The 25,149-nt window shown below is 41.8% G+C and overlaps 1 protein-coding gene and 2 long non-coding RNA genes across 4 annotated transcripts in view; 1 reads left to right on the top strand and 2 right to left on the bottom strand.

The window, feature by feature from the left end:
• Positions 1–4,117, bottom strand: part of LOC140587686 (uncharacterized) — a 34,040-nt gene extending 29,923 nt beyond the window's left edge. Inside the window, exons 1-2 of the long non-coding RNA XR_011989366.1 lie at positions 4,024–4,117; positions 1,278–1,399 (exon numbers count right to left, since the gene is read on the bottom strand). This is a non-coding gene — a long non-coding RNA (uncharacterized lncRNA). The remainder of the gene's footprint in view (positions 1–1,277; positions 1,400–4,023) is intronic.
• A 1,035-nt stretch (positions 4,118–5,152) lies between these two features.
• stc1 (stanniocalcin 1) lies at positions 5,153–15,079 on the top strand. 2 transcript variants are annotated; one of them, XM_023838456.2, is made up of 4 exons: positions 5,153–5,473; positions 10,579–10,718; positions 10,879–11,090; positions 11,185–15,079. In XM_023838456.2, the coding sequence occupies exons 1-4, from the start codon at positions 5,359–5,361 to the stop codon at positions 11,471–11,473; spliced, it is 756 nt and encodes a 251-aa protein (XP_023694224.1). In that variant the 5' UTR covers positions 5,153–5,358; the 3' UTR covers positions 11,474–15,079. The 2 variants fall into 2 exon arrangements, with proteins under 2 accessions (XP_023694224.1, XP_023694223.1); XM_023838455.2 differs by having other exon boundaries at positions 10,576–10,718.
• Positions 12,254–25,149, bottom strand: part of LOC111857511 (uncharacterized) — a 42,164-nt gene continuing 29,268 nt past the window's right edge. The window contains exon 2 of the long non-coding RNA XR_002841372.2: positions 12,254–12,492. This is a non-coding gene — a long non-coding RNA (uncharacterized lncRNA). The remainder of the gene's footprint in view (positions 12,493–25,149) is intronic.

The following is a 25,149-nucleotide window of genomic DNA, read 5'->3' as shown; positions in this document are numbered from 1 at the left end:
AACAAGTCTATTCTAAAACAATAATGCAAGGTAAATATGGAATGGTTTTCTTCAGCTTAATCGATGGTCTTAAATATATTTACCAGGACTGCACAGAAATCACTTTCTCTGGTTTGTTTATTTGGTCAAATAAGGGCTTTGGGCACACGGATACATCACAGGTGAAGATGAAGCTCCCTGGGGGGCCTAAAAATATGGAAGATGATTGGATTGGTCAGGTGTCGGGACCCACTATGATATACCTTCATTGGGCCCAAAATCCCTGCCTATGAACTTTGCATGTAATATACAGATACTACCTTGTACTTATTGAGAAAACAGATATATACTAGATATATACCTATATATAGGTCTTCAAAATGTCGGGAGATACTGCTCTTTGATATTAATATAAATTGAAACCGTCAACCAACAATCAAAACAAATAAAAGTAAAAAATGTAGCCACCATGAATAACAGTAAAAAATAAGGATTTGGAATTAATTTCTCAGCCGAAAATTAACTGCGATGCGTGTTTCCCACATATGTACAGTTATGTGCGTGTGGTAGGGGGGACGGAGGCTAAACTAGAGTACTTCATGCCCCGAAAGAATTTTCCAGTAAACAGTGGCTACATAAAAGAAAAAAGCTATTAAATGGGTTCAGGCCTTCAATTGTTAAACAAAACAAGATGCTGTGGTTGTTTCTTCTCACCCTCCTTAAACCCAGAGCCATTGCTTTGGCTTTTGGACTTGAACATTACTACATACATTAAAAAAAAAAAAGTATTACATTGATATTTTTCCTATACAGGCTCAGAATTCCAAATTCAGCCTGATAACAATTGGCCGATCTTTCAGCATTGTTCATTCCTTTTGTTTGTTTGCTTCATTCGTTTTCAGAAATGCTACGTCTGCATAATTTTTTTTTGTTCTGTAACACACGCACACGTGCAGTCGTGGTTTAACTCCAGTCTTCCAGGCCGTTTCCACAGGCTACGGCTGCATTCATGCAATTTGCTTCTCTTAACAGTGGAAACGCACTGATCAGCCATAACATTAAAACCACTGACAGGTGAGGCGAATAACATTGATTATCTTGTTATAATGGCACCTGTCAAGGATGCCATTATATTTTAGGCAAGTTTAACAGTTAGTTCTTGAAGTTGACGTGTTGGAAGCAGGAAAAATGAACAAACTCTGATAAGGGCCGAAATGTGATGGCTATACAACTAGGTTAGATCATCCACAATGGCAGATCTTGTAGGGAGTTCCCAGTATGCGGTGGTCATTACCTACCAAAATGGTCCATGGAGGGCCAACTGGTGACCCGGCGATGGGGCCATGGGCCATTGCTTATGGGGAGTGAAGGATAGCCCATCTGGTCTGATCCCACAGGAGATCTACTGCAGCACAAATTGCTAAAAAAAAAAAAAAAAAACTTAATGCTGGCTATGACAGATATGTGAGAACACACAATGCATTGCAGCTTGTTACATATGGGGCTGCGTAGCCATACAGAGTGCCCATGATGACACCTGTCCACCTCCCAAAGAGCCTACAATGGGCATGTGATCAGCAGAACTGGACCACAGAGCAATGGAAAACGGTAGCCTGATCTGATGAGTCACATTTCCTGTTACATCATGTGGATGGCCAGGTGCATACGCCTCATTTACCTGATGAAGAGATGGCACCAGGATGCAGTATGGGAAGCTGGTGCTCTGGGCAATGTTCTCCTAGGAAACCTTGAGTCCTGGCATTCATGTGGATCTTACATTGACACATACCACCTAACATCCCTTTCTTGGCAACGACATTTCCTGATAGCAAGACCTCTTTTAGCAGGGTAATGCGCCCTGCCACACTACAAAAATTGCCAAGGAATGGTTTGAGGAACATGAAAAAGAGTTCAAGGTGTTAACTTGGCCTCCAAATACCCCAGATCTCAACCCATTTGAGCATCTGTGGGATGTGCTGGCCAAACAAGTCCAATCCATGGAGTCCACACCTCACAGTTACAGGACTTATAAGATCTGCTGCTAATGTCTTGGTGCCAGATACCACAGGACACCTTCAGAGGTTTTGTGGAGTCCATACCTCTAAGCAACACAGCTTTTTTAGCAGCACAAGAGGCAGGTAAGGGAGGGGGGGCACGCGCACACTGATTACAGCACATTGCCACACCCACTGCACCACCTAGTCCTGGCCTAAGTGAACCTAATGATGAATGAGGTATCACCTGAGGAACCTAAGTGCAGTAGGTGATATCTCAGCCCCACACCAGTGTGAGTTTTTTTCTCGTGGCTGGAGTGCCAATCCTGCCACCAACCCCCAAAATTCCCTGTAGGTTGGAGGACCTCCTTGCAGGGCTGGATGGAGATTAACATCATACCCAGGACAAAGCAATTGCTGGTTAAGGGCCTCGCTCAAGGGCCCAAGATCACTGCTGCCATTCACAGGATTCAAACCAGCAACCTTCCGATTGCTGGCACAGATCCCTAGCCTCAGAGACACCACTCTGCCCTAACACACACAAATGGGATGTACACAATATTAAGTAGGTGGTTTTAATGTTATGGCTGCTCACTGTAAATGATGGGACAGACTTTTATCCTTTATGAGCTTGCAAAAAAGGCAGTCCTTCCAATCTGCTAAATGCAGGGCCCTGCTGCAGCGATGTTAATTGGTTAATTATTCGATGCATAGCAATCAGTTGAAGGAAATCATTTGCGGCCAACAGGAAGGCCAGATACTGGAACAGGATCCCATGCTTATTAACAATAAAACTCAGCATTTGCTCTCATAATCATGATTTTCCAAGAGACCAAAGAATGAAAATCACAGAGAAGAAGGGAAATACACAATATCTCTCCCGTCGAACTCGCTCTGGACTAGGCAGAGAAGTATATAACAAGCTACCAACCCAACCGGAGACTAACAGACTTGAACATAAGAGGAGCTGGAACCTCATGCAAATGAAACCGATGAAGTCAGCGTTAAAAAAAAAAAAATCATATGTTAATTAATTCATTTAGCTGTTCTAACATGCACTTTGTTTGATACCTACTTTCCATTATATAGTTTTACAATAGATTTTAATGACCTAAAAGTAATCGCAGTATACCTCTTAAATGAGAAGAATGTGAGTGATGGAAAAGATACTTTTACCTCAGGTTGGACGCCTTCGACAGATAGTCGAAGTGAAGTATTTTAATCATGACGCAAACACGGAACACCTTTATTTAACGTAAGTCTGATATCATACGATAAAACGATGACAAGTGATTACGTATAACGAGTTCATAAGCTATACATCCATATTGGTTTCGGAAAATAATATAACAAAGGCATACTCTTCGAATTTAGGTTACACGTTATTCCTAGTAGAGCTATGTACTTTTCTCTCTCATGGTACGAGGAACAATGGCACACCTACATTACAGTCATTGACTTTCTCCACCACGATTTTTGGCTCTCCGCTTTATATTTGAAAATAAAGTAAAGGTCCGCATTGCACACTGGAAAGAACATTTTTTCTTTTTTTTTTGGGGGGGGGGGAGACCAATCTCAATTATGTTTGAATCAAGTTTCATTACTCATTGTAAAGGCATATACTACGATATACTACAATTGTTTGTATTTCTCTTTGATCTTGCCAGGCTTTTTGATACAAAAATTATTTTCAATGAAAAAAAAAAACACTGCCAGTTCTTCAAAATGACAGCAACATGCATTCAAGCCTACGGCGTCCGACACGCTAGGCACTGGCAACCAGTCCTCGCTGTAGTTGATGTAGCTTCGCATATCTCTCCGCCATTAGGAAGTAATAAGGAATAAAGTCAACAAAGGCAGCTTTCCATACACAACACCATGCAACTCAATAATCGCGCAGTTTATCTCGAAGTTGAAGACAGCCAGCTCACTCCATCAACAAAGGTCTCGTTAATAAGTACGGTTCAGCTAAATGCCAACGAGATAATACCAAAATCATTTGAATAATTCCACCTGATGTTTTTCAGAGACATTTAAGTGCGGTACTTACCGTGCTACATTTGACTATTAACACCGGCTTGTAAATGAAACACCTACTGTAACTTCTGACACCTAGCACTCATAAAATTTAAGTGAGATTAGAGGGTGCACCATCAGAGCACCTGCCAAAATAAATAGGTTGTACAACTCATTATGCGTATCAGATCGGAAAGTTTTAATGGCCATGAGTACTGTGGGTGATGTACCACGTAGTCGTACATACTGCGCTTACAGTAGTATGAGATTCTCTGCAGTGATCCTCCAGTGTTTAGTCCTATAGCCATAATTATTAGTAGATCTCCGCACAACACGGCACACAACCGATGGTTTTTTTTTTTCGTTCCTTTCCCCAATAATGTGTCCATTTCAGCAGCAGCACACGCGAGGTGAATTGGAAAAAACTTCATACTTGTAAATGGCTGCCGATACCGATGCCACTAAACATTACACAGCTACAACGGAAGCAAGACGATAGTATTTCTTTACTTCTGTGTTTATAATCATAGGAAGATTAAAACATAAAAGGATGTTCAATAAGCTCAGATATTCATGATCATCACTGTTAATATCAAGAGTAGCGTAACGCTTGATTGATTATAAATGTTATGACGGTACATTACTAACAGAAAACCTAAGAGATCTGTGATTTTAAATAAGCATATATAAAGATGACTAAATGAATACCAAATGTAAAACTGCCACATTGAAAGAATAAACGAAGGAACAGGTTTAAGCACAATTACGTTTTAGTTATCCTTTGAACTATATATATATATATATATATATATATATATATATATATATATATATATATATATACACACACACACACACAGACATATACTAAATAATTACTACGTTACTTAAGATGCCTCACTTCAAAGTAACGATTTTGGCTAGAAAAAAAGCGTGGCTGTTACGGAAATTCTTCAAAAAGTTATTTTAATTAAACTCATGATCTGGAAAGTTGCATTATCCAATATCGAGTACAGATCACTTATGAAGATACACCCGAAAACTTTCTGAAAGATACAGCGATTTGATGTAAAATTCTAATTATGCTATGCTGTGATTTGATTGGACTAAGCGGCGGGCTCGTGATGCGCTACATGTTATCATTGATACAGAATGCCTATATAAACTGGACCCTGCGCTCCTTCCAACATGCACAAGAAAATAGGTTGCAATACTTTACTGTATAGAAGAACAGACGAGAAGAGGCAACCTCCGTAAAATATACCTGCAAAACGCAATAGTAAATACATTAAAGTTCGACATAAGGAGGATTCATTTACACGTTTCATTTTGCCTTTTTATAAAGACATTCCATATCATTTTTTAAACCATGCTTCAGAGGAGCGGACTTTTCCTGCTGCTTGCGCTGACTGCGTCTGCCTACGAATCGGATCAGAACGAGTCCTTCTCACCGAGAAGATCTCGGGTCTCCGCCAGCAGTCCTTGTAAGAAACACACTATTATGCTTTGTGCTATATTTTACTTGCATAATGATGCTTGAGTGACTGGGCATTTAAAATAAATCGTGTCGCTGTGCAGTGGCTAGTACAAATATGTTGAATGCAAAATGGCATTGGTATTTGGGATCACCGTCAGAGTATGGTTAGATGTCTTTTAAACCTTGTTTGTGACTTATTGGGCATACGGGCACTCATAATGCTGGAACCAGCGTTGGATTTATGAACTACAGGTGGTGGTCGAATTTAAAACAGGGCGGGATTGCCGCAGGATAGAAAGTGCACTGGGAAGTCCCTTAGGAAAGACGGTTGACTCACTGCAGGAAGCGCAAAAAACTGTGGAACCAGTCCACGTTTTGTTGGATTCAGCTCGCTACGGCACAGAATCCCAGTTCTGTACATATATTTATAGAAAAAAACACAATGACCAGGTTACAACTCGCTTCTTCTAAAACATTTCTGTGATCGTTGAGCGAGACGTTCAGGTGTAGCTTCTCACGCGACATCACAAAAGTAAAGCGCGTGCCCTACCTTAATTTAAAAAAAAATGAAGGGGAAAATAATCATGCTACTTATGGTATATACATTTACTTTGAATGCAGGATCCAGTTAATCTTAATTGCTAATACAACACTTATGATATTACGTCTATTACACAATTACTATAGTAGGCTAATAGATATTTCTGGAATATATAGGCCTGTATTTGCTATATTTATAGGATGTAAGGTCTTCGTTCTAAAGTATATTGCTTGATATGGAGGGGAGATTATTCACTATAGATTAAAATAGTGAAATACTCGATACGCCAGAGTGAGTAAGCAGAAGGGGGTTAGTGAAGTACGCCGCTCCTCGTCCGTGTCGCTGCTACCGCACGTCCATAACCCAAAGAATGATGCTGCATTCCGCCGCCAGCACCGCCTGAATAACAGTACGCCAAGACAACGCCAAGCGCAATAAATACAGTCTGATGTTCTTAACAAGAGTTTTGGACAGATACTCGGTAATTGCAATTAAGTCTCCATTGTTAGTAATTCATTTGAACGTAAAACCAATAGCGTCGTGTAAAAGTCATTTAAAATGTCGAATAACAGCTTGTGCTGCAAACATTACACGATGCTTTACTTTTAAATGACCATGCATGTGCATAACGATTTTATTTGCCTAAAGTACCGACTCGGGTGATTAATGTGCCGTTTGACATTTTTAACGGCCACAAAGTCCATCATGCCAGATTCCGCTAGATAATGAATAACATCCACAAGGGCAGTGGGTACTAGGAGGAAATGTGCACAGCAGTGAACATTATAATCAATCTGAAGATTCCTTAGAGTCAAGTTCCACGATAAAAGCGTATTTTCAGTTTACATTCATTAATTTATCAGTGAATACCTATGTAAATCAGTTCCATTGGACAACAAGGTAAACTTTGTGTGTAACACTGCACTGCACTGAGGTCCTATGCCCTGCCTGTTGAAACAGAAAATTTCTATATTTATAGATGCTTGTGGACCTTTGTCATTTATCGTATAAACTAAAACACATTTTAATGAAAAAAATCTTGGATTACACACTATTCTAGTTGGCCAACTCTACTTGAGTGTTTGTGGTTGTCTTTAAAAATGAGCACTGAATATATCATAGCTAAGAAATCAAGAAATAAATTTCCATTTATTAACAGTTATACTTTATATGAGAACAAGTACTGCTACACACACAGGCCTGTGACAGGGTCAGCGAATTTTGAATGAAGCCAAATTAAGCTTTGGCCCTTTAAAAGTATGATTTATATTGCAGCAATAGTTTTGTTTTGCACATTTATCAAATTTTCTTCAGAAGTATTTAAATTTTTAGTAGCTTGGATAAACATAGTTTATGGATAACTGACTGTAATTGTGAGCTGAATGGATGAAATGGACTTTCCAGTGAGTGAAATAATAACCAATTCTGCATACATTTAACTGAAAAGTTAATTTAGTAACCCAACACAAACCCATTGCTGGGTTTTAGACAAGCACGAGTGAGTGAACAACTAATGTAGAAAATGTTGCATTGTCTATTGATTCAGCAGCTCATGATACACTTGACCTCAAAGTTGTCAGGCCAGTCAGCACACATCAGGAAGGATCCACTTATAATTATGGTCTGTATCACGGGCTCGCTTTCCTATGTCACACAATGGAGGTCTATAAAAGGAACAAGCCTTCTTTCAAGGCCCTGCCAGAGATGGTACCTTAGCCCAATGAGTGTGTTCTGCTGTAAAGCTAGATCTTATCTGCCTGGTCCCCTCTGTGGGGTTAGGGTGAGGGGAGCCCTGACGAGAGGTTCTCCTGTTACGTCATAGTCGTGTTTTGAAACCCATTCCACCCCCCCCAAAAGGAGAGGTGTTACACTGACACATTTTCAGGTTGGCGTCAGCAGGTTCCCTGTTCCAGCAGCCAAGGGAGAAGCTGGTGCATATCCTACTCTGGAACAGGTGCAGAGAGCCAGCTTTGGGATTCCGGCTTTCATACAAACAATGAAAGCACCACTGCAGGTCTCTGAAAATGAAGATTTTGTTTTTGGGGCAGAAAATTAAACTAATACAGAAAACAATCACTTACAGTTTTGGGTCCCTGCTAATGCAACGTGTGTGCCATTTAGGTATTGTCAATGCAACTTGGGTACAAATGAAGAAAAACCTTTCCAGGAACATTATACTACACTATGCTATGCTATCCTAGGCTATACTTTGCTGTTCCGTGCTATGCTGGGCTATACTATACTACACTATGTTATGCTATGCTATGCTACACTGTGCTATATTATACTATACTCTCAGGAAAAAGGGTACCAATTTCTACCTTTGTCACTGAGGCTGTACCCTCAAAGATCTGGCAGTTGTACCTTTAAGGGTAACAAATTGTACCTTTTTAAGGTAGGTACATAAATGGACTATGAGGAACGATTTAATGTTGTTTTTCCCCTGGGGAGTCCATTTCACACAGAAATGTAAGCTACAGCCCCCGTGACACTATAGTATAGTGTCACTGTAGTATAGTATAGTATACTATACTATACACTATAGTATAGTGTATAGTGATTCTATACTGTACTATGTTATACTGTACCATACTATGCATCTATTTATCAATCTATCCATCTATACCCTTCTAGAGCTTCTTACCTACCCTTCAGATTGGCATTGTTTAAGGGGCACCACAGATATTTCAGATAGTGACAGAAATGCAAGATCATTCTCTGTCACTCATCTGAGTAACGCCCACTCTGCGGTGCTGGCACAGAGCAGGACGTGCACGGTGTGGGGCGCCTTTCTGAGGGGCGCCGGCTTGCCAGGCGATTTCACTTTGTCTCAGATGGGCGGTGCCGTGCTGTCACAATGTGGGGGGAGGGAACGATGTCAAGGACACTCTAAGGTTAGAACAATGTGACCAAAAAAAAATTGTAAGTGAAGTTGGGACAATATTTCAAAATGAGCAAAGGCTGTTAATAGTGCCAGCAGTGATGCTCACCTAGGAGCATAAATGTGGATCATGACCCTGAAGATCAGGTTGGGAAACACTGGCCTAGGGGGCCACAGGGGCTAGGGGGACACAGGGCCTAGGGGGACACAGGGGCTAGGGGGACACAGGGGCTAGGGGGCCACAGGGGCTAGGGGGACACATGGGCTAGGGGGACACAGGGGCTAGGGGGACACATGCGCTAGGGGGACACAGGGGCTAGGGGGACACAGGGGCTTGGGGGACACATGGGCTAGGGGGACACAGGGGCTAGGGGGACACATGGGCTAGGGGGACACAGGGGCTAGGTCTTCAGCCTCACTAAGTATTCTGATGAGATTTAAAAAATGTGATGCAAAATGTGTTTTAACCATTCTATTTGCTCCTGGACTAGTGATTTGCTGAAAGACATTTTACTTACAGTTTTAAACCTGTCAACTGTTTGACCAGCAGTTCTACAATGAGATGCTTGATTGTATTATTTTAATAACATTCAATTGTAGCAATATCCTGACACAAACAACAATGATTCAGCTTTTTCAAACTAGCCTATTTATCAATGCATATCAACATGAAACCTGGTTCCTTATCCTAAGCTGAGGCCATTATGGAAACCTTGTAATAAATTCTGCCTTCAATAATGTCATCTCATTTCAACAAAGGTCAATTTTCTCCAGTCTCTCTAGAATGTATCAGATGGAACAATTTCTCAATACCCCTGCCATATTGTTGTCTTTCTATTAACACTGTGTTGCGATTCTGTCAAAGGCTACAAACACTAACCCCTGGTCACTCTTTCACATGCACCACTGTGGGTCTGCTTTGAAAATACAGATTTTGTTCAGGAGGCAGGAACTTAAACAGGTAGAGAAAACAATCCTTTACGCTTTAGCGTCTCTGCTAATGAAACGCCCGTGTGCCATTTTGTCATTGTCGATGTAACTGTCATGTCATACATGAGCATAATGGAGCAGTGTGTTTCGAGCCAGAAACGGCAGTCAGCACAAAGTTCCAGTCCAACATGGTGCCTCCCCCACCTCCCTGAGAACAGCTCCAGTTCATCTGTAGGGCAAACCTTAACTAGCTTGCCACTAAGTTAGCGGGAGACACACTGCTATATGTATAGTTGAGGATGCTGCAGCGAGACTCCAAAAATAGAAAACGAGGGACTCGTGTAAGATGCATTGCAAGGAGATGATGTTAATGAATAGCTGGGCTTGATTCCTCTTAGCCTGCTGCTTATTGTGTCTGAGGGAGCAAATGCATCATTTGTCAAATTTGAGTTAAACTGAGATGGAGGTTACCATTATGCCGCCTTGTCTAGACCACAGCCTCTCTGGTCCTCGGTGGCTCTGCAGGACGCTGAACTCTTCTGAACTGCAGCTGATTCAATCAAGTCGATCAGTGGAGTAGGTGAGGGCAGCGTTCAGAGAGAGAGAGAGAGAGACAAATCCAGCACCGGCTCCCAAGATCTCAACCTGCGAAAAGTTTCAGGCTGATTGTATTGGCGTCAGATAGGTGCTGGAGCTTGGTAGATGTAGGATGACTGGGCTTCTCTTATCTTCTTGACGTTCCTCTTCCTGTCCGCAGCAGATGTGGCACGCTGTCTCAACAGCGCCCTCCAGGTGGGTTGCAGTGCCTTTGCTTGTCTGGAGAACTCCACCTGTGACACAGATGGCATGCATGAAATCTGCAAGTCCTTCCTCTACAGTGCTGCTAAATTCGACACTCAGGTACACGCCGTCTTCTGTGTGAGCGGTAGCTTGGTCTTCAGTCTCAGTGCGGCTTGGAATTTGTGTTTCTCCCAAAGACACTGAGAGGCCTCCCTCATTGTTAGTAACCTGAGGCCCCAGAGTTGCTGCTCTATGACGCTGCTTTCTATATCTGTTGAAGGGTAAAGCCTTCGTGAAGGAAAGCCTGAAATGCATGGCTAGCGGCATCACCTCCAAGGTCTTCCTTACCATTCGCCGCTGCTCCACCATCCAGAGGATGGTGTCTGAGGTGCAGGAGGAGTGCTACAATAAGCTGGACATCTGCACTGTGGCCCGCTCCAACCCGGAGGCCATTGCTGACGTGGCTCAGCTGCCCAGCCACTTCCCTAACCGGTGAGTCCCACCCCCACCCCCCCCCGCCAGAAATCTGTGGAGCCTTGCTACATCCCACCAGCCGACCTTAACTGCGGCCCCTCCCAATTCGCAGGTTCTACAGCAAGCTCCTGCAGAGTCTGATGGAGTGTAACGAGGAGACCGTGGACCTGGTGAGGACCAGCCTTGTTTCCCGGATGGGCCCGGAGATGGCCATGCTCTTCCAGCTGCTGCAGAGCAAGCCCTGCCTATCTGGGGAGGACACGGCCCCGACTGCGATAGAAGCCCGAGGAAGCTGGCGCTGGCCCACGGGCCCACAGATGCTCAAGGTTCACCCCAACCTGCGAAGTAGGGACCTGGCCAGCGTCTACACCAAGAAGCGCACTATCGGTGACAACTCCTAAGTCGTCTTCAAGTGCATATGCGGCGTACACTGCAAATCCTGTGGGGGAAAAAAAAACACAGTGCTCTCTTCCTTTGGGTGTGTGAGGACATTTCCTTTCCAAACTTGGAAAACAAGTACCTTTTAAAAAAGTATATATATTGCTTGTGTTTCAGTCTTATATATTGATAGCATATGAGTGCATCCTTTGAGTATCTGGCCACTGATGTAGAGTTTACTCTTGGTTCAACAGGTGTATTCATGCATTCGATTATAAAATGTATTTTATATATTTTAAAAAAACAAACAAAAAGAAGGGTCAGACTACTTTATATTTAATAGAGTCATATCTATAAAAGATCATTTTACTCATGGTATGGAGTATTTCTTACATAGTACAATTACAACAGTGGAAAAAAGCAAAAGAGATAACTATTTGAATATTTAGGGTAATTGGCCTACACTGTAAAAGAAAATGCATTGAGGAACATTCGATGAGCATTTCATCAGTCCCTAAAGCCCTTATCATTTAGCTGTGCTGGACTATAAAGAGCCATCTGTCCCCCTGTGTTGTTCTATGATTGTAATTGAGCCATTGGACTTTCACACCAGACAGGGTTTATTTATTTTTCCCTCTTATTTTTGGAAAGATGGGAATCCTAGCAACTTTAGAGGTTATTGCAGAACACCAAAAAAATAAATAAAAATGAAGATAATCCCCCTCGGCGTCAAACTAAATATCTCTAAACATGCTGGAAAAGGTTGGGGTGGTGATTAAAAAAAATGACATGTAGCACAAATGTCACATCAAGAATTTTATTTTCCCCAAACCCTATGGTGCACAAACAGGGTGGACAATGAAACACATCTCCAAATTCAACCAGGAAACAAATTTTAAAAAGCATGTTCTCTTCAATGTGCAATCTGTAGCATAACTGGTGAGTGAGTCAGTGCTGGAGATGTAAACCTCTTCTCTGGATTAAAAAACCACATGATCCCTTGACCCGGAGAAGCTGGTTCCTCAATACTGACTTCCAGTGTCTGTTAGGAGGGAAAATAACAAATATTTAAAAGCCTTTTTGGAATACTATTAATATTTATTTTCCTACTATATTATTTAATTTGTTATTTTATTAAGTTGCTGTGGTTATTCGTTTTGTATGCTAGAAATAAGTTACAGATTTTAAAGAAAGGTTTGGCTGTGGCTCTCTGTTTCTTGGGGGGCACGGTGAATCTTAAAGAGAGTCTGAGGTGTCTTCTGAGTTGACTGAATAGGATGCATGTTATGACTCTATGCTGGTCATGGGGGAACACATTAGCCATGCTAGTCAGGAGATTTTTTTCCCTAGTGTTAAATGGGACCATACCTGAAACAGCTTAGCGAGGTTTGGAACTTACGTATGTGTGGAGGAGGTCGAGAGACTCATATGTTTCACGTATTCCTTTAGCTCTGAAAGACTGTCTTTGTCGAGGACTTTGTTTGTACTCCTGCGTAAGGTTCCAAACACGGCCAGTCATGCGAAGAGGTCAGCCGAATTAGCCGTCATACTGTACAAGCACCCCATGCTATTTATCTGGAATTGTGAAAATGCACAGTGTTTGCTGGATCAATTTTGACACTATGCAATTTAAAGTGTTCGTCTCTCGTGAAAGTTTGCCCCTGGGGATTGGGGGAGATGATTTCCAAAGCGATCTTACCGGATACAGTTTGTTAAAACTGTACATCACAGGCAAGCACTATGCTAAGCTCTCGCTCGGGTCAGTTAGGGAGTCGTGAAATTTATGTGTAAGGACGAAGAAGGCTTGGGAAGACTATGTGCTTCTGTGTCAGAATACCAAATGATGTGCAAAGTGTAAATAACTCACAACACTATGCAATAATCTCTGAAGATGGGGCTCTGCACTTAAACCCATACTACAGCTGTGGCCGTGTGAATCCACTAGTGCCTTCCTGTGGTATGTGGGTAGAGTAGACGCCTCCATATTCACACCAACACAGTGAATATTAAGGTTTCCTCCCCTTTTCTTTTACCAAGTATAGAATTGCAGTTTTCCCTATATTGTTATCAGGTTAAAGCATTGCTTAAAAGTAGCCAAGATGTATATGTTATAAAGAAAAATGTATATAAACAGGAAATGTTCAGAGCTCTGTGTGTAAACATGGAGACTATTTAGATATAGCTTCACTTTAATAAGCACTTTGCATCTCTTATGACCACTATATAAGGGCATTTAAACTTCCAGCACTTGTTAAAAGTCAACCACAAGTCAACTTGTTCAGCTCGTAAACCTAACTTTGAAGTATCAGAGGAGAAACTGTGTCTGCTGGATGATTATGAGGAGCTAGGTTGTGTAGATCCAAATGGGTTGTGGTTACTGTGCTTATTTTAACAACGGTTAGGGTTGGCAGGTGGTTCTGCCTTTGCGAAACGCCGAAACAGCCCGATACTCGACAGCTGCTGCTAAACCAACGTGCTCACCCCGGCTGAGTGACGCTCCTGGGCCCCGCATCGACGCCACCGCTGCCAGGGTGACCTAATGGTGTCATACTTCAGCTCATTGTGTTCGCAGGTCAGAGGCTTTAACTGGCCACCTGTTTCCATATGTTTTTGGTGCAGACTGTTTTGATCGATGAGATGCGACAAAATGACATAGGTGGACCTTTTTTTTTCCTTGTTCATTTTCTACGTAGTCTTGCTTCTTTTCCAATGGTATTTTTTGACACACAGATTGCCACCTCCTGGTGAAATTATGTAACTTCAGAAAGGTTTTCTCACCACTTTATTTTGACTCTATAAATCAAGGGTCTATAAGATTTGGTGAACCTTAGAGAATGTATCTTATATCTCAATGTCTGTATTGGGGTTAGGGAGCCCAAGCTCAGTCGGTTCTGCTGGTCAGTTGGGTGGTGAAACTGGTAGAAACATGTATAATGTGGTCAGTCTGGGTCACCGCTTACTAGAGTACTTGCTGCAATTTATAACAGCTACATTAGGGTGTTGGTGGGGGGGGGGGGCGATTTAATAGAAGCCAGTAAACATAAAAACATCCCTCTGATTGTCTTCTGTGGCTCAAGACCTTAATGCAGACAAGAGCCAGAAGCATATGCCTGCATTGCAGTCAAAGAAGCTCAGAGTGTCTACGCCAGCTTCCAATGCACCCATGTTCCTAGGCTGAGGAACTATGTCAGAACCTAGTAAATGTATCCATATTTGCAGAAGAGGTTGGGCTTTGGGCTCCCTGTGCTGCGCAAATCTACGGTACTTGTTTCTTTCCTATTAAGACTTGAAACCCATCACTTATCCCACTTGCGAGTAGGTGTTACATTTTTGAGCCACTTCCATCAGATTCTTCTACATCGCTAACTGTCGTCACGATGCTTTGATTCCACACTGAGTGATGAATGACATCAGAATCATTTGTTTCATCTTTTTCTTTCTTTGAAGTTCATATGTTAAGCATGATTGAACCTTGTGATTTATTTGCACTTTAATACATGTGTATTTAATTTCCACTTCAGTGCCATTTGTTTGCAGCTGTATATTTAATATGATGAAAGTCGCTGAATCCATCAAGCTTGTGTCTTTTGTTTTGGCCAATGAAAGAAATAAACTAAGATCATATCTGGCGTATTGCATCATGTTCATTCGGTCTGGACTCATCCTTTCCTTGAGAAGACAGATTGGGTAAAATTCTTGATGAAAGATCTGGATTTCTCCAAGTCTCCAAAGATCCGTATTTCCATAAGAGGAAATATTAGGTGGACATTTCAGAGAACACTAATAAAACATTTTTGCATGTCAGATAAGCTTGTTTATAGCGATGATTATATATCGCACAGATATCAGGGACTACAATTACAACAACAAGTATACTGTACATCATCAACCGTACATCAGCAATCAGGACAAATGCCAGTGGGCAGGAAACAGTTTAAGTGGTTTATTTTGAGTTTTCACCAAAATTGAAATCTGAATAATCTGAATTTTATTATAATCCAAACTGTTAATGATAAGCAATCAAGCATAATCAGTTCCATGCTGTTCTGACAATACCTGGTCAGACTGATGGACTGATACATGGATGGATGTTATAGTCTCTTTCAGTTGTGTCTTAACCTGAAGACACCACATTCTCAGCTTATATTCGTCAATGGTTGCATATGGACAACAGCATTGTTTTAAAGCAAGAAAATCTGATCAATTGTAGCATTATAAGTATCTACAATTTATGCAAAGGACTGAGGATTGAGCCACATACACAAGAAAAAAGCAAAACTCCGAGTCCCATTCATTCTGACACCAGAACTTCTTGGCATCCGCCAATCGGCTTAGGCTCTTAGTTACAGAGTGACTGTGACAAATCCGAGATCACATCCCTGTATAGAGTGAACTTTTCTCAAACGAGCTAAAACTGCAAAGTGTGTGTATTTCATTCCAATGCCTCCGGGGAAAAAACCCAACATGGCCGTCTAGAAGCTCTGCTATCTTGAGCAGTGGGATATATAATTTCATGCCAATTTGGAGGAGTTCTGTGGGGCTTCTGATCCTAAGCAGTCAGTCTGAGGGATTGGTGAAGTAGCTGCTCCATACAGATTTCAGCTTGTTCTTTTTCATAGAGACACAAGCAAGAATCCCCAGTGAATCTATCTCCTGCACCAGTTCCGTCTTGCATTTTGTCTTATTTTTCCTCAGTGTGATGTCAGGTCCCCTCAGAGTGAGTGGTTAATGATCGCACTTAGCTTTCCCAAAAAGCTGTAGCAGTCACAGGGGACATTGGGTAATGGTTTGACTTCCAGGGGTTTTAGAAGACTGCATGGGAGTCAGAGTTATTTGGCACCGTGCAAAATGAATTTGATTCTCTTGTACTTTAAGGCAACTTTGAGGAGTTGGCCTGCTTTAGCTGACCAAGTGAGCCTCAGGACGAAACACGACCTGCAAGTGCAAGAAAAGTCAGGACAAAGCAAGAAAGGACAGCCATGAACCATGTGGCATTGGGAGTAATTTGAGTACTATGTCTTAACTGACCACTATATATGTTCATTTCTCTCTGATTAGTCCCGTAATTGTCTACAAATTCCCAGTATGAATACATGGGGGCTTGGGGTGGGGTGAGGTGAGGTTACTGTTCTTAGAAAGACCCAGGTGGCACAGAGAGATTGAGTTAGTCGACAGACAATGTCTTTGTTCTTATCGGAAAACCCATCAATAGCTGAAAGATTGTCAAGAGATTGCAATGCAAAGAAATGAATTATCTACGCCAGACTTCTGAGTCAATCAAAAGCACTCCACTGCCAATCAGGAATGATGATGAAAGGGAGACACAGCAAGACAAATCACCTCCTCACCAGTATTCAGCTGAAAAAATTCCTGTGTTCCAGTATGTTGTACCAAATTACCATAAGCTTTCTTTTGTCACGCAGCTCATGGTGTCACACATACATATTTATCTTGCTGGGCATGTAGCCAATGCAGTAAAGACGAAGAAGCGCTTTTGGAAGACGGATGGATGGATGGATGGATGGACACACAGATGGATTTTAGAGTGACTTGCAGTTTTTTTCCCCCTTGGGAATATTCCGGCCCAAAAAGCACCAGCTGTGTGGGTTATAAAGTAATTCAACCGAGCAGTTGCCCAATTATCGTTCTTTTGTTCAGATTTTCTGCCAGAAAATGTCCAGAATTACTGTGGTAAAATATAAATGCAGCTTTTTTTGGAGTATACAGGCAAGAGGGAAAGGTCCATACTACATACACACACACACACACACACATACGCACGCACACGCATGCATGCACAGGTCTGTCATTATTCTTTGTGGGGAATCTCCATTCATTTCTATGGGGAAAACTCTAATCCCAACATGACAACCTTAACGCCTACCCAGCCCAAACCTTACCCATAAGTAATCAAACGAAATACGAGACTTTTGGCATTTTTAGTTTTTCGATTGCTTTCACAGATCTTTGTGGGGACCTGAAAAATGGTCCCCACAACATCAAAATAATGGGCTTTTATTACATTGTGGTGAACATTTGGTCCCCTCATTGACTAATAATTCAGGAAATCATAAGACGCAGAGACAACGAAAAGGTCTGCCACACCGTCGATCATTTTGCTCCCCTCGAGTTGGACCTGCTCACTTTTCCATCTGGCCTTGTTTCTAGGACTCCACCTTGTCGTGCTCCTTAGGACTGGCAACCGACCACCCCTCCAGACTCCGCCTCCAGACTTGGCGACCTGCGGCTCCTTTCACCTTGGGTTTCACTGACCATGCCTGCAGGACGCTGAGACAGAATGTCTGCTTTTCCTGGGCCCTGCTTGCTTGCCAGACCACAACTCCCTCAGGGTCCCTCTCCAAAGTCATTCCCTTTTTTCCCTATTTCACTCCAATTGGAGGAACGAGATCCATATCAGTCTCATACTCTTTTTCTTCTCGAATACAGACCTCTAGCCTTTGCCCACAAAACACAAATGCTGTATTCCCTAAGTGAAAGTTATCATTAACTGGACTTGTGTCGACCTCAGTGATCCATTTGTTCCTGCCCTCCATTCCCTACATCGGTGATATACTGTGTAAACTAATGACTATTAATGTTACAGTTTGTTCCGTATTGATATTTGCACCGCGTAGAATTGAATATCGATACAGTGATCTTAAACTTAACTTGGATTGAACTAGTGTCTTTATGAAAACGTCAATGGACCTTCACAACATTAACACCGATATGGACTGCAGGCTCAAAATAGCCTGTATGGTAAAAGAATAATGTGGGAAAACATTGATGCATAACCAGTAACTACTTTTCAATCAGGGTGGGGGATACACTGAATCAACCCTGCAACGTGCAGGACGTATGGCGTAAAAACAGAAGAGTTTAGCGCAGATTCTGAACCAGGCCCAGAATCAGAAACCGCAAACCTGGAGCTGTCAGGCCGCACCTCCGCTCTCCAAGCCTGACCTGGCGGCACTTAACACACAAAACAAGACCATCCCTTTGAAAATGTAAGTGATATACAATCTCTTTTGAGCAATATGTTCATTTGGCTCAAACATGTTGAGAAAGAGACACATTTCCAAAATTGATGGGAGACGTAAAATAAATAAACTAAAGAAGTGTTGGTGTCACTCTCCAATTTCTAGCATACGTTGATTAATCGCCTGTAGACTGCTGAACGAAAATGGAAAACACTGAATTACATTAGATGGGCTTCTCCAAAACCTCAAGAGTCGAGTTTCCTCCAACAACCAGATTCAGCCGAAGTTTCCACCCACTTAAAAAGAGACGTTTGGCACAAATAGGAGTGAAGGGACTAAGCAATAACTTCATTTTGAGTTTCCACGAAAAATTAGACTTCACGCAGAAAGGCGAGGAACAATTTGACATGCATATTTTTTAAATTCTCTAACCACACTTGCCGCTACAGTCATCTCTCTTCCAAGACGACCTAATCGACCCCATGCAACCTGGCCTTCAGCTGTTCTCCCTTCCTCTCTGCACCCAACACATCTCATTCAGGAAGACTCCATCTCCTCAACCTCCATTATCCACTTAGCCTTTTCTGCAGAATTTGACATGGTGGACCCTGCTGGCCACCCATCAAACATCATTCAGAACCAGTTCCAATTATGCCTCAGAATTTCTTTAAATCCTCTCCAGGAAGGGCCAGACCAGAGGCTCTCCACCACACCTCACCTGCCACCTCGAATCTTTCCTTTTCATTTTCCATTGGCTCAGTTATATCAACATAACTTTATTATGACTGCAGCACTGACCAAAGGGTCTATTTGTTGGCAAAGTGTTCTGAGACTTTTTAAGATCAAACCAAAATGGAAGGTCGCTACATCACCCTGGAGCAACAATTTTCATATATATCAGGAAGATGCTAACTGGTTTTGCTCGTTGTGAGTTTGACCATGAACGTTTAAGAGCTAGTCAAATGTTGTGGTGTTTTAACTGTCTTGCTCAATGTTTCAAAATCCAGTCCTCGGGGACCCACATACAGTCCACGTTTTTATTCCATCACAGGCCCCTACCAAGAGCAAAAATATGGACAGTCTGGCAGGGAGCTCGGAAGGAGCAAAAACACGGACCGACTGTGGGTCCATGAGGACCGGATTGGGAATCACTGGTCTAGCTACTTGATGACACATTTTCAGCATTAGATCTTCAGGTCCTCTGTGGAAAGATCACATAAAATATGACTGTGAGTTGATGTCGAGGATATGCCTCACAAATTCTCCCTGGTCTGTAAGAAATAACACAGCATTCCATTTTCAAAAAGCATCTTTACTTCACAACACAGACTGCAATATTGCTGTACTATTGTAGCGTTAACTACGCTTTATGTGGGTCCAATATGAAATGAAATTCAACAAAAGAAACTTTCATGAGGAAGTCAAACTCAGAATGTCAGATATTTTAACAGTATCACTTGAAAACTATTAAAGAAAAGCATCGCATAGAGACATAAACCCAAAATCTTTTAATCAACAACAGACCTACTTTGAAATTCACCTACTACAGCCATCAGAAATTTCATAATCCACTGCAGTGGTGAGATCAAGCCCTGCTTTCTGATTTTACAGTTATTAATGATGGCTTCAAGAAATATTTAGTTTGACAGGCACATGCCAATGATTCTGCAAAAATATTTTTTTGGTTTCTAATACAGGTTGTTTTTTTTTATAAATACAGATCAGTGCACATATATATTATATCTGGGGCTGAGTACTTTAAAGCAAATGCTCCCAATGTAATTGCTTAACTAATTTGATAATTGTTTTTTTTATTATTATTATTATTATTATTATTATTTATCTCTAGCAATAAAATGAAAACTTTCAATGTATTTTTAGTATTGGCAACATGCCAAGTGACTGATTGCCCCAATCTTTATGAATATTTAATAATAAAAAAACAAGAATCCTATCAGACAGACTCTTCAGCTATTCCCTCATTCTGAGCGGGATGAGTGAGGCCACGTAAAGGTCGGACAAATAATATCCTGACATATCCCATCTAATCAAGCATCCCTGTAACACCATTGCCATACGGCATCTCTAGCCCCCCAGTTTAATAAGTTAACTAACTAGGCAGATTGTCCAGGTAGTTAAGAGAATAATGTGGCAAACGCAGTGTGGTATTCAAACTTCACAGCTGGAGTGGTTGCAGTTATTTCGTGAAGTTTCCTCACAGTAAGGATCTAGCAGGCAGTGATTTTCCTCAACTAAATGTTTTCATCATAATGTGGTATTTCATTAGAATATATATTTCACCTCACAGGGGAATCTGCATATAAAGCAAAAAAAAATATTCCCTGACCTTTTACCATTTCCCTTCTCCCAGTTTAATGCACCAGTTTGTATAAACGACTTGGCAATGGATTACCTTGGGCGATTCTGTTGTGAAAGGTGCTATATAACAATAAATTGAATTGCTTGTGAAGTTGTGCAAATATTAATTCATTAACATGACCAGAAAGCAAGTTTTCACAACAGCTGAGATAAAATTACCTTCTTACTAGACCTACCGGAACATTTAAACATTTATATACAGAACAGTGATGATGTTGTATACTGTGTAAACTCCAGTTACTGCTTTAGATAGTTGGTGGTGACGTTGAGGAGCGCAGAGACCCGCAGAGGCTGATATGCTGCACTGAGTGAAACACCAGGACACAATTGCTCGCACTGCAGGACATCTACATACAACATTGTAGGTCCAGGGCATTAAATATTATCAAAGACACTCATCATCCATGCCATGTAGACTGTTTCAGTCGCTGGACCCAGGCAGGCGCCTCCGGAGTCTTATGACCATGACTGAGAGGCTGAGGAGAATCTTCCGCCCCCAGGCCATTAGGATCATTGAAACCACCAATTAAAAACTAAAACAAGCCACCAATGCAACCTGCACTTCATCTTTTTTTCTGATATTGTCTTGTGATTTTGCATCTTTACATTATATATTTTTGATATGGTTCTATATTTTGTACAGGGGCATCAGAAGCATTTTGAATGTGGGGGGGGGGGGGGGGGGGGGGACACACCGGCATAAAACTAATATTTTATGTTAAATGTGGGGGGGTCCAAACGAATAATTATGAAATGTGAGGGGGACACGACCCCCTCAGATTTAATGGCGGCAACGCCCGTGATTTTGTAATACTTATTTTGTTAATTTATGTCATCTAATTTGTCTAAGTTTTCCTTCTACCCTGCTTACTGCACAATCCGGAGTTTCGGCAGATTCATTTCACTGCTGTTGTGCCACTATATTCATGCACGTGACAAATGAAAATCTTTAATCTTCATTCATTTGCCCTGCATCTGGTGCCCTCGGCGACTTGTTTTTCAGTGTTTAGAAAGTTCCGCCCCCTTCCAGGAGTAGGCCTAAAGCTCAGTACGCTTGTTGTAATTAGAAATGCCAGTCACGTGATTCATATCCTGAAGGAACTCGACTTTATGACATTGTTAATTGCAGTAGTGTCAATCATTTACCAATTCAAACGTGAAATATCATCCCTACCTATGTAGATGTTCTCTTTTCAGATATATATACTGCTGTAAAGTGCATATGCACGTCCTCCATCCTGATATGACAGCTTGTAAGCTGAAAATTAAAATACGAAGCTTCGCTGAGAGAACAACAAAAAAGTGACCTGTCGCTTTGTTCAGTCGCCCCACCTTATTTCCTACTGTACTTAACAATAGTGTCACCACTTATTTTCTTGGATGAAATGTCATATAAGCTGTAAGACTGGTTCTGTCTTTTATCAGGTACGTGAAGTAGGCCGTGATTTGTAACAGGTGTCTGAACGGCTTCTCTAAACGTCGCACAATGGAGTTAAAAGAATAAAATATCACGATGTGCTTTTAGCGATGTCCTCTAACACAACGGCACAAAGAGAAGCTCCATCGGGTGGGAAATGGGCCGGTGCAACTCTGAACTTAAAACCCACATTTAAATGCACACTGTGTTCCTATATATTAAATTTAATGATCAATAAATACATCCATTTATCCTCCAACTGGGTCGCGGCGCAGAGAATACATATAAAAAATAATAAACTTAATTGACACATCACCACCTACTGGTGTGGAATTATAAAGCAATATTACCACCTTATATGGGTAAGAAAACAACGTGAAGAATGTAGCAATGAACCAGGTACCAGATCCAGACTTTTTGCGAGCCCCATGTCAACTGAAAGCTACACCAATGCGAGGTGCACAGGGTTTCTGGCGGGTTGAGCATCACCGATCCCCCCATCAGGGAAATTACAATGAATCGCCATGTAGTGTCTGATAGTAATGCAATTAAGTGTTCTAGCAAACTTGTAGCCTTTGAAAATTAAAGCAGCATTATGAATTTGAAATTATCTTTGAAAGAAATTAATTATAAAATTATGCTAGAAACACAAAATATATAATTCCTGATATCGTTTGCTCAAAATACAAGGCAAAGTTCAAATGTTACGCATATGTCCAAGTCTATATTAATGCTTCCAAACCGCTGGAAGATTATTGTTGTTACGCGGCGTGTGTCGCAAGTTAAACGCTAGAGGGCAGCGTACGGCCGCTTAAGGTAACGCACAGCTCATAAGAAACTGGCATTTGTAGATTGAGGTTTGTGTTGCCACCTTGTTAATGGTTTTCTTTTTTATAGTAATTTATATGACGAAATTATTGTGGAATTTATCTTTTTTTTTATGATGTTTGCGTAATGCAAAGTTTAATCATATTTATGAAGTAATCCAAACGACTTATACCACTTATCCAAATCTCAGTACCTGCGTTAATCCTTTTTTTAATGAAAAAATATAATGGTATATAAAAAGCAAACTTTAATATATTGACTCACTTTGATCCACGGAGAGATGGCAGTTCGAGGACATGAGGACATGGGGAGGACATGCAGACTGCACCCACGTGCATGCAGGTGTGCGGTTACACTGCTGCCCACAGAGCCCTTGTGAAATAACATCTCTTACAATTCATGTCAATTATCACAAATTTTCTTTTAGTTTTACCATTTTTCACTGGTGCTTTCCACCCTACTTTATTTCACCTCTGTGTACACCTGTATGCTGGCTATCCCAAACGGTTCCTGGATATAATCTACTTCGGCAATAAGCAGTCATTTTCTACAATGAGTCTGAAGTAATCAAATCATGCCGTCCACCAGTCAGACAAGAGGGAAAAAAACTCCCCCTCGAGGAGATGTTACTACTTCTCTTCAGTGAGAAAATACTAATTATCAGCCTCTGTCAAACTTCTAAACAAAAATAAATGTTTATTCTTCATAACAACAGCAACACCTGATGAGATTTCCGATTTGTTGGAAAATAATACTATTTAGTTAAAATTACTCTTATAAATTACTTATTGACTGGCAAAACTCCCTCTGTAGTGTCAAAGGTGACAGTTTATATTCAGAGATTTTAAAAAGGTAATGTAAATGACAATGTAAAAGCCACGGAAGCCACACGCCATTCACAAGTTGGTAGCTGCATGATTGCCTTCCATCTGTGAAGCCTCCGGGATAGCGTCCGGGTTAGCCTCCAGGATAGCCCCTGGGATAGGCTCTGGGATAACCTCCGGGATAGGCTCTGGAATAACCTCCGGGTTAGCCTCCGGGATAGGCTCTGGGATAACCTCCGGGATAGCCCCCGGGATAGGCTCTGAGATAACCACCGGGATAGGCTCCAGGATAACCTCCAGGACAGGCCCCGGGATAGGCTCCGGAATAGCCCCCGGGATAGCCCCTGGGATAGCGTCTGGGTTAGCCTCCAGGATAGGCTCTGGAATAGACTCTGGGATAACCTCCGGGATAGCCCCTGGGATAGCGTCCAAGATAGCCTCCAGGATAGGCTCTGGAATAGACTCTGGGATAGCCTCCAGGATAGGCTGCAGGATAGCCCCCGGGATAGGCTCTGGGATAGGTTCCGGGATAGCCTCCTGGATAGGTTCTGGGATAGGCTCCGGGATAGTCTCCTGGATAGGCTCTGGGATAGGCTCCGGGATAGGCTCCGGAATAGCCTCCTGGATAGGTTCTGGGATAGGCTCCGGAATAGGCTCCAAACCCCCACAAACCTGAATAGGACAAGTAGTTACAGAAAATGGGTAGCCTATATAAGTAGCCTATATAATGCCATGCAAGTTCTCACAGCTCACGGGTGTCACATCCTGCCCCTCATGTCCGCCTGACCCTCCTGTCTCCTCCCTAAAGTGCCCCTCATGAGCCGCGCCTGTTTCTTGTTACCCCTCATTAGCCTTAGTATTTAAGTACCTGTTTATCTCATCAGCCCCATTCCAGTCATTCGTGTCCTTCCCAGTACTCACCTTCATGTTTTGATCCCTTGCTTATTCTTGCCCATTTCTTTCCCTGCTCCTGTTCAGTCCAGTTAACCCCTTTCATGTTCGCCCAAGCACCTGCCTGGGGCTCCATCCTCTGATAGCTCATGACAATGTGTGAGTGACTTGGGCCAAGTCGAAACTAACAGGACTCTTGGAAATACTCTATAAATGGTATAAATACTTCCTTACTCACAGAAACACATCAAAACATGTACTGCTGCAATTAAAAGGTATGAAGAGGCATAATATAATTTTTAGTTGAAGCTTTGATGCTGGAAGAGAACTAAAAATGCTTAAACTCTTAACTTGGCCCACTGAGGACATCTAGTGGTTCC

Source organism: Paramormyrops kingsleyae, chromosome 2 (genome assembly GCF_048594095.1).
Source record: "Paramormyrops kingsleyae isolate MSU_618 chromosome 2, PKINGS_0.4, whole genome shotgun sequence".
Classification (NCBI taxonomy): domain Eukaryota; kingdom Metazoa; phylum Chordata; class Actinopteri; order Osteoglossiformes; family Mormyridae; genus Paramormyrops; species Paramormyrops kingsleyae.
The sequence above is the reverse complement of the archived record's forward strand: the minus strand, read 5'-3'. Positions and strand labels throughout refer to the sequence as shown.

Bases quoted from the DNA above. Each gene is read 5' to 3' on its own strand.
- stc1 (XM_023838455.2), top strand. From the start codon at position 5,359: ATGCTTCAGAGGAGCGGACTTTTCCTGCTGCTTGCGCTGACTGCGTCT. The intron at 5,474-10,575 runs GTAAGAAACACA...TCCTGTCCGCAG, and splicing joins GGTCTCCGCCAGCAGTCCTT to CAGATGTGGCACGCTGTCTC. The intron at 10,719-10,878 runs GTACACGCCGTC...TATCTGTTGAAG, and splicing joins CTGCTAAATTCGACACTCAG to GGTAAAGCCTTCGTGAAGGA.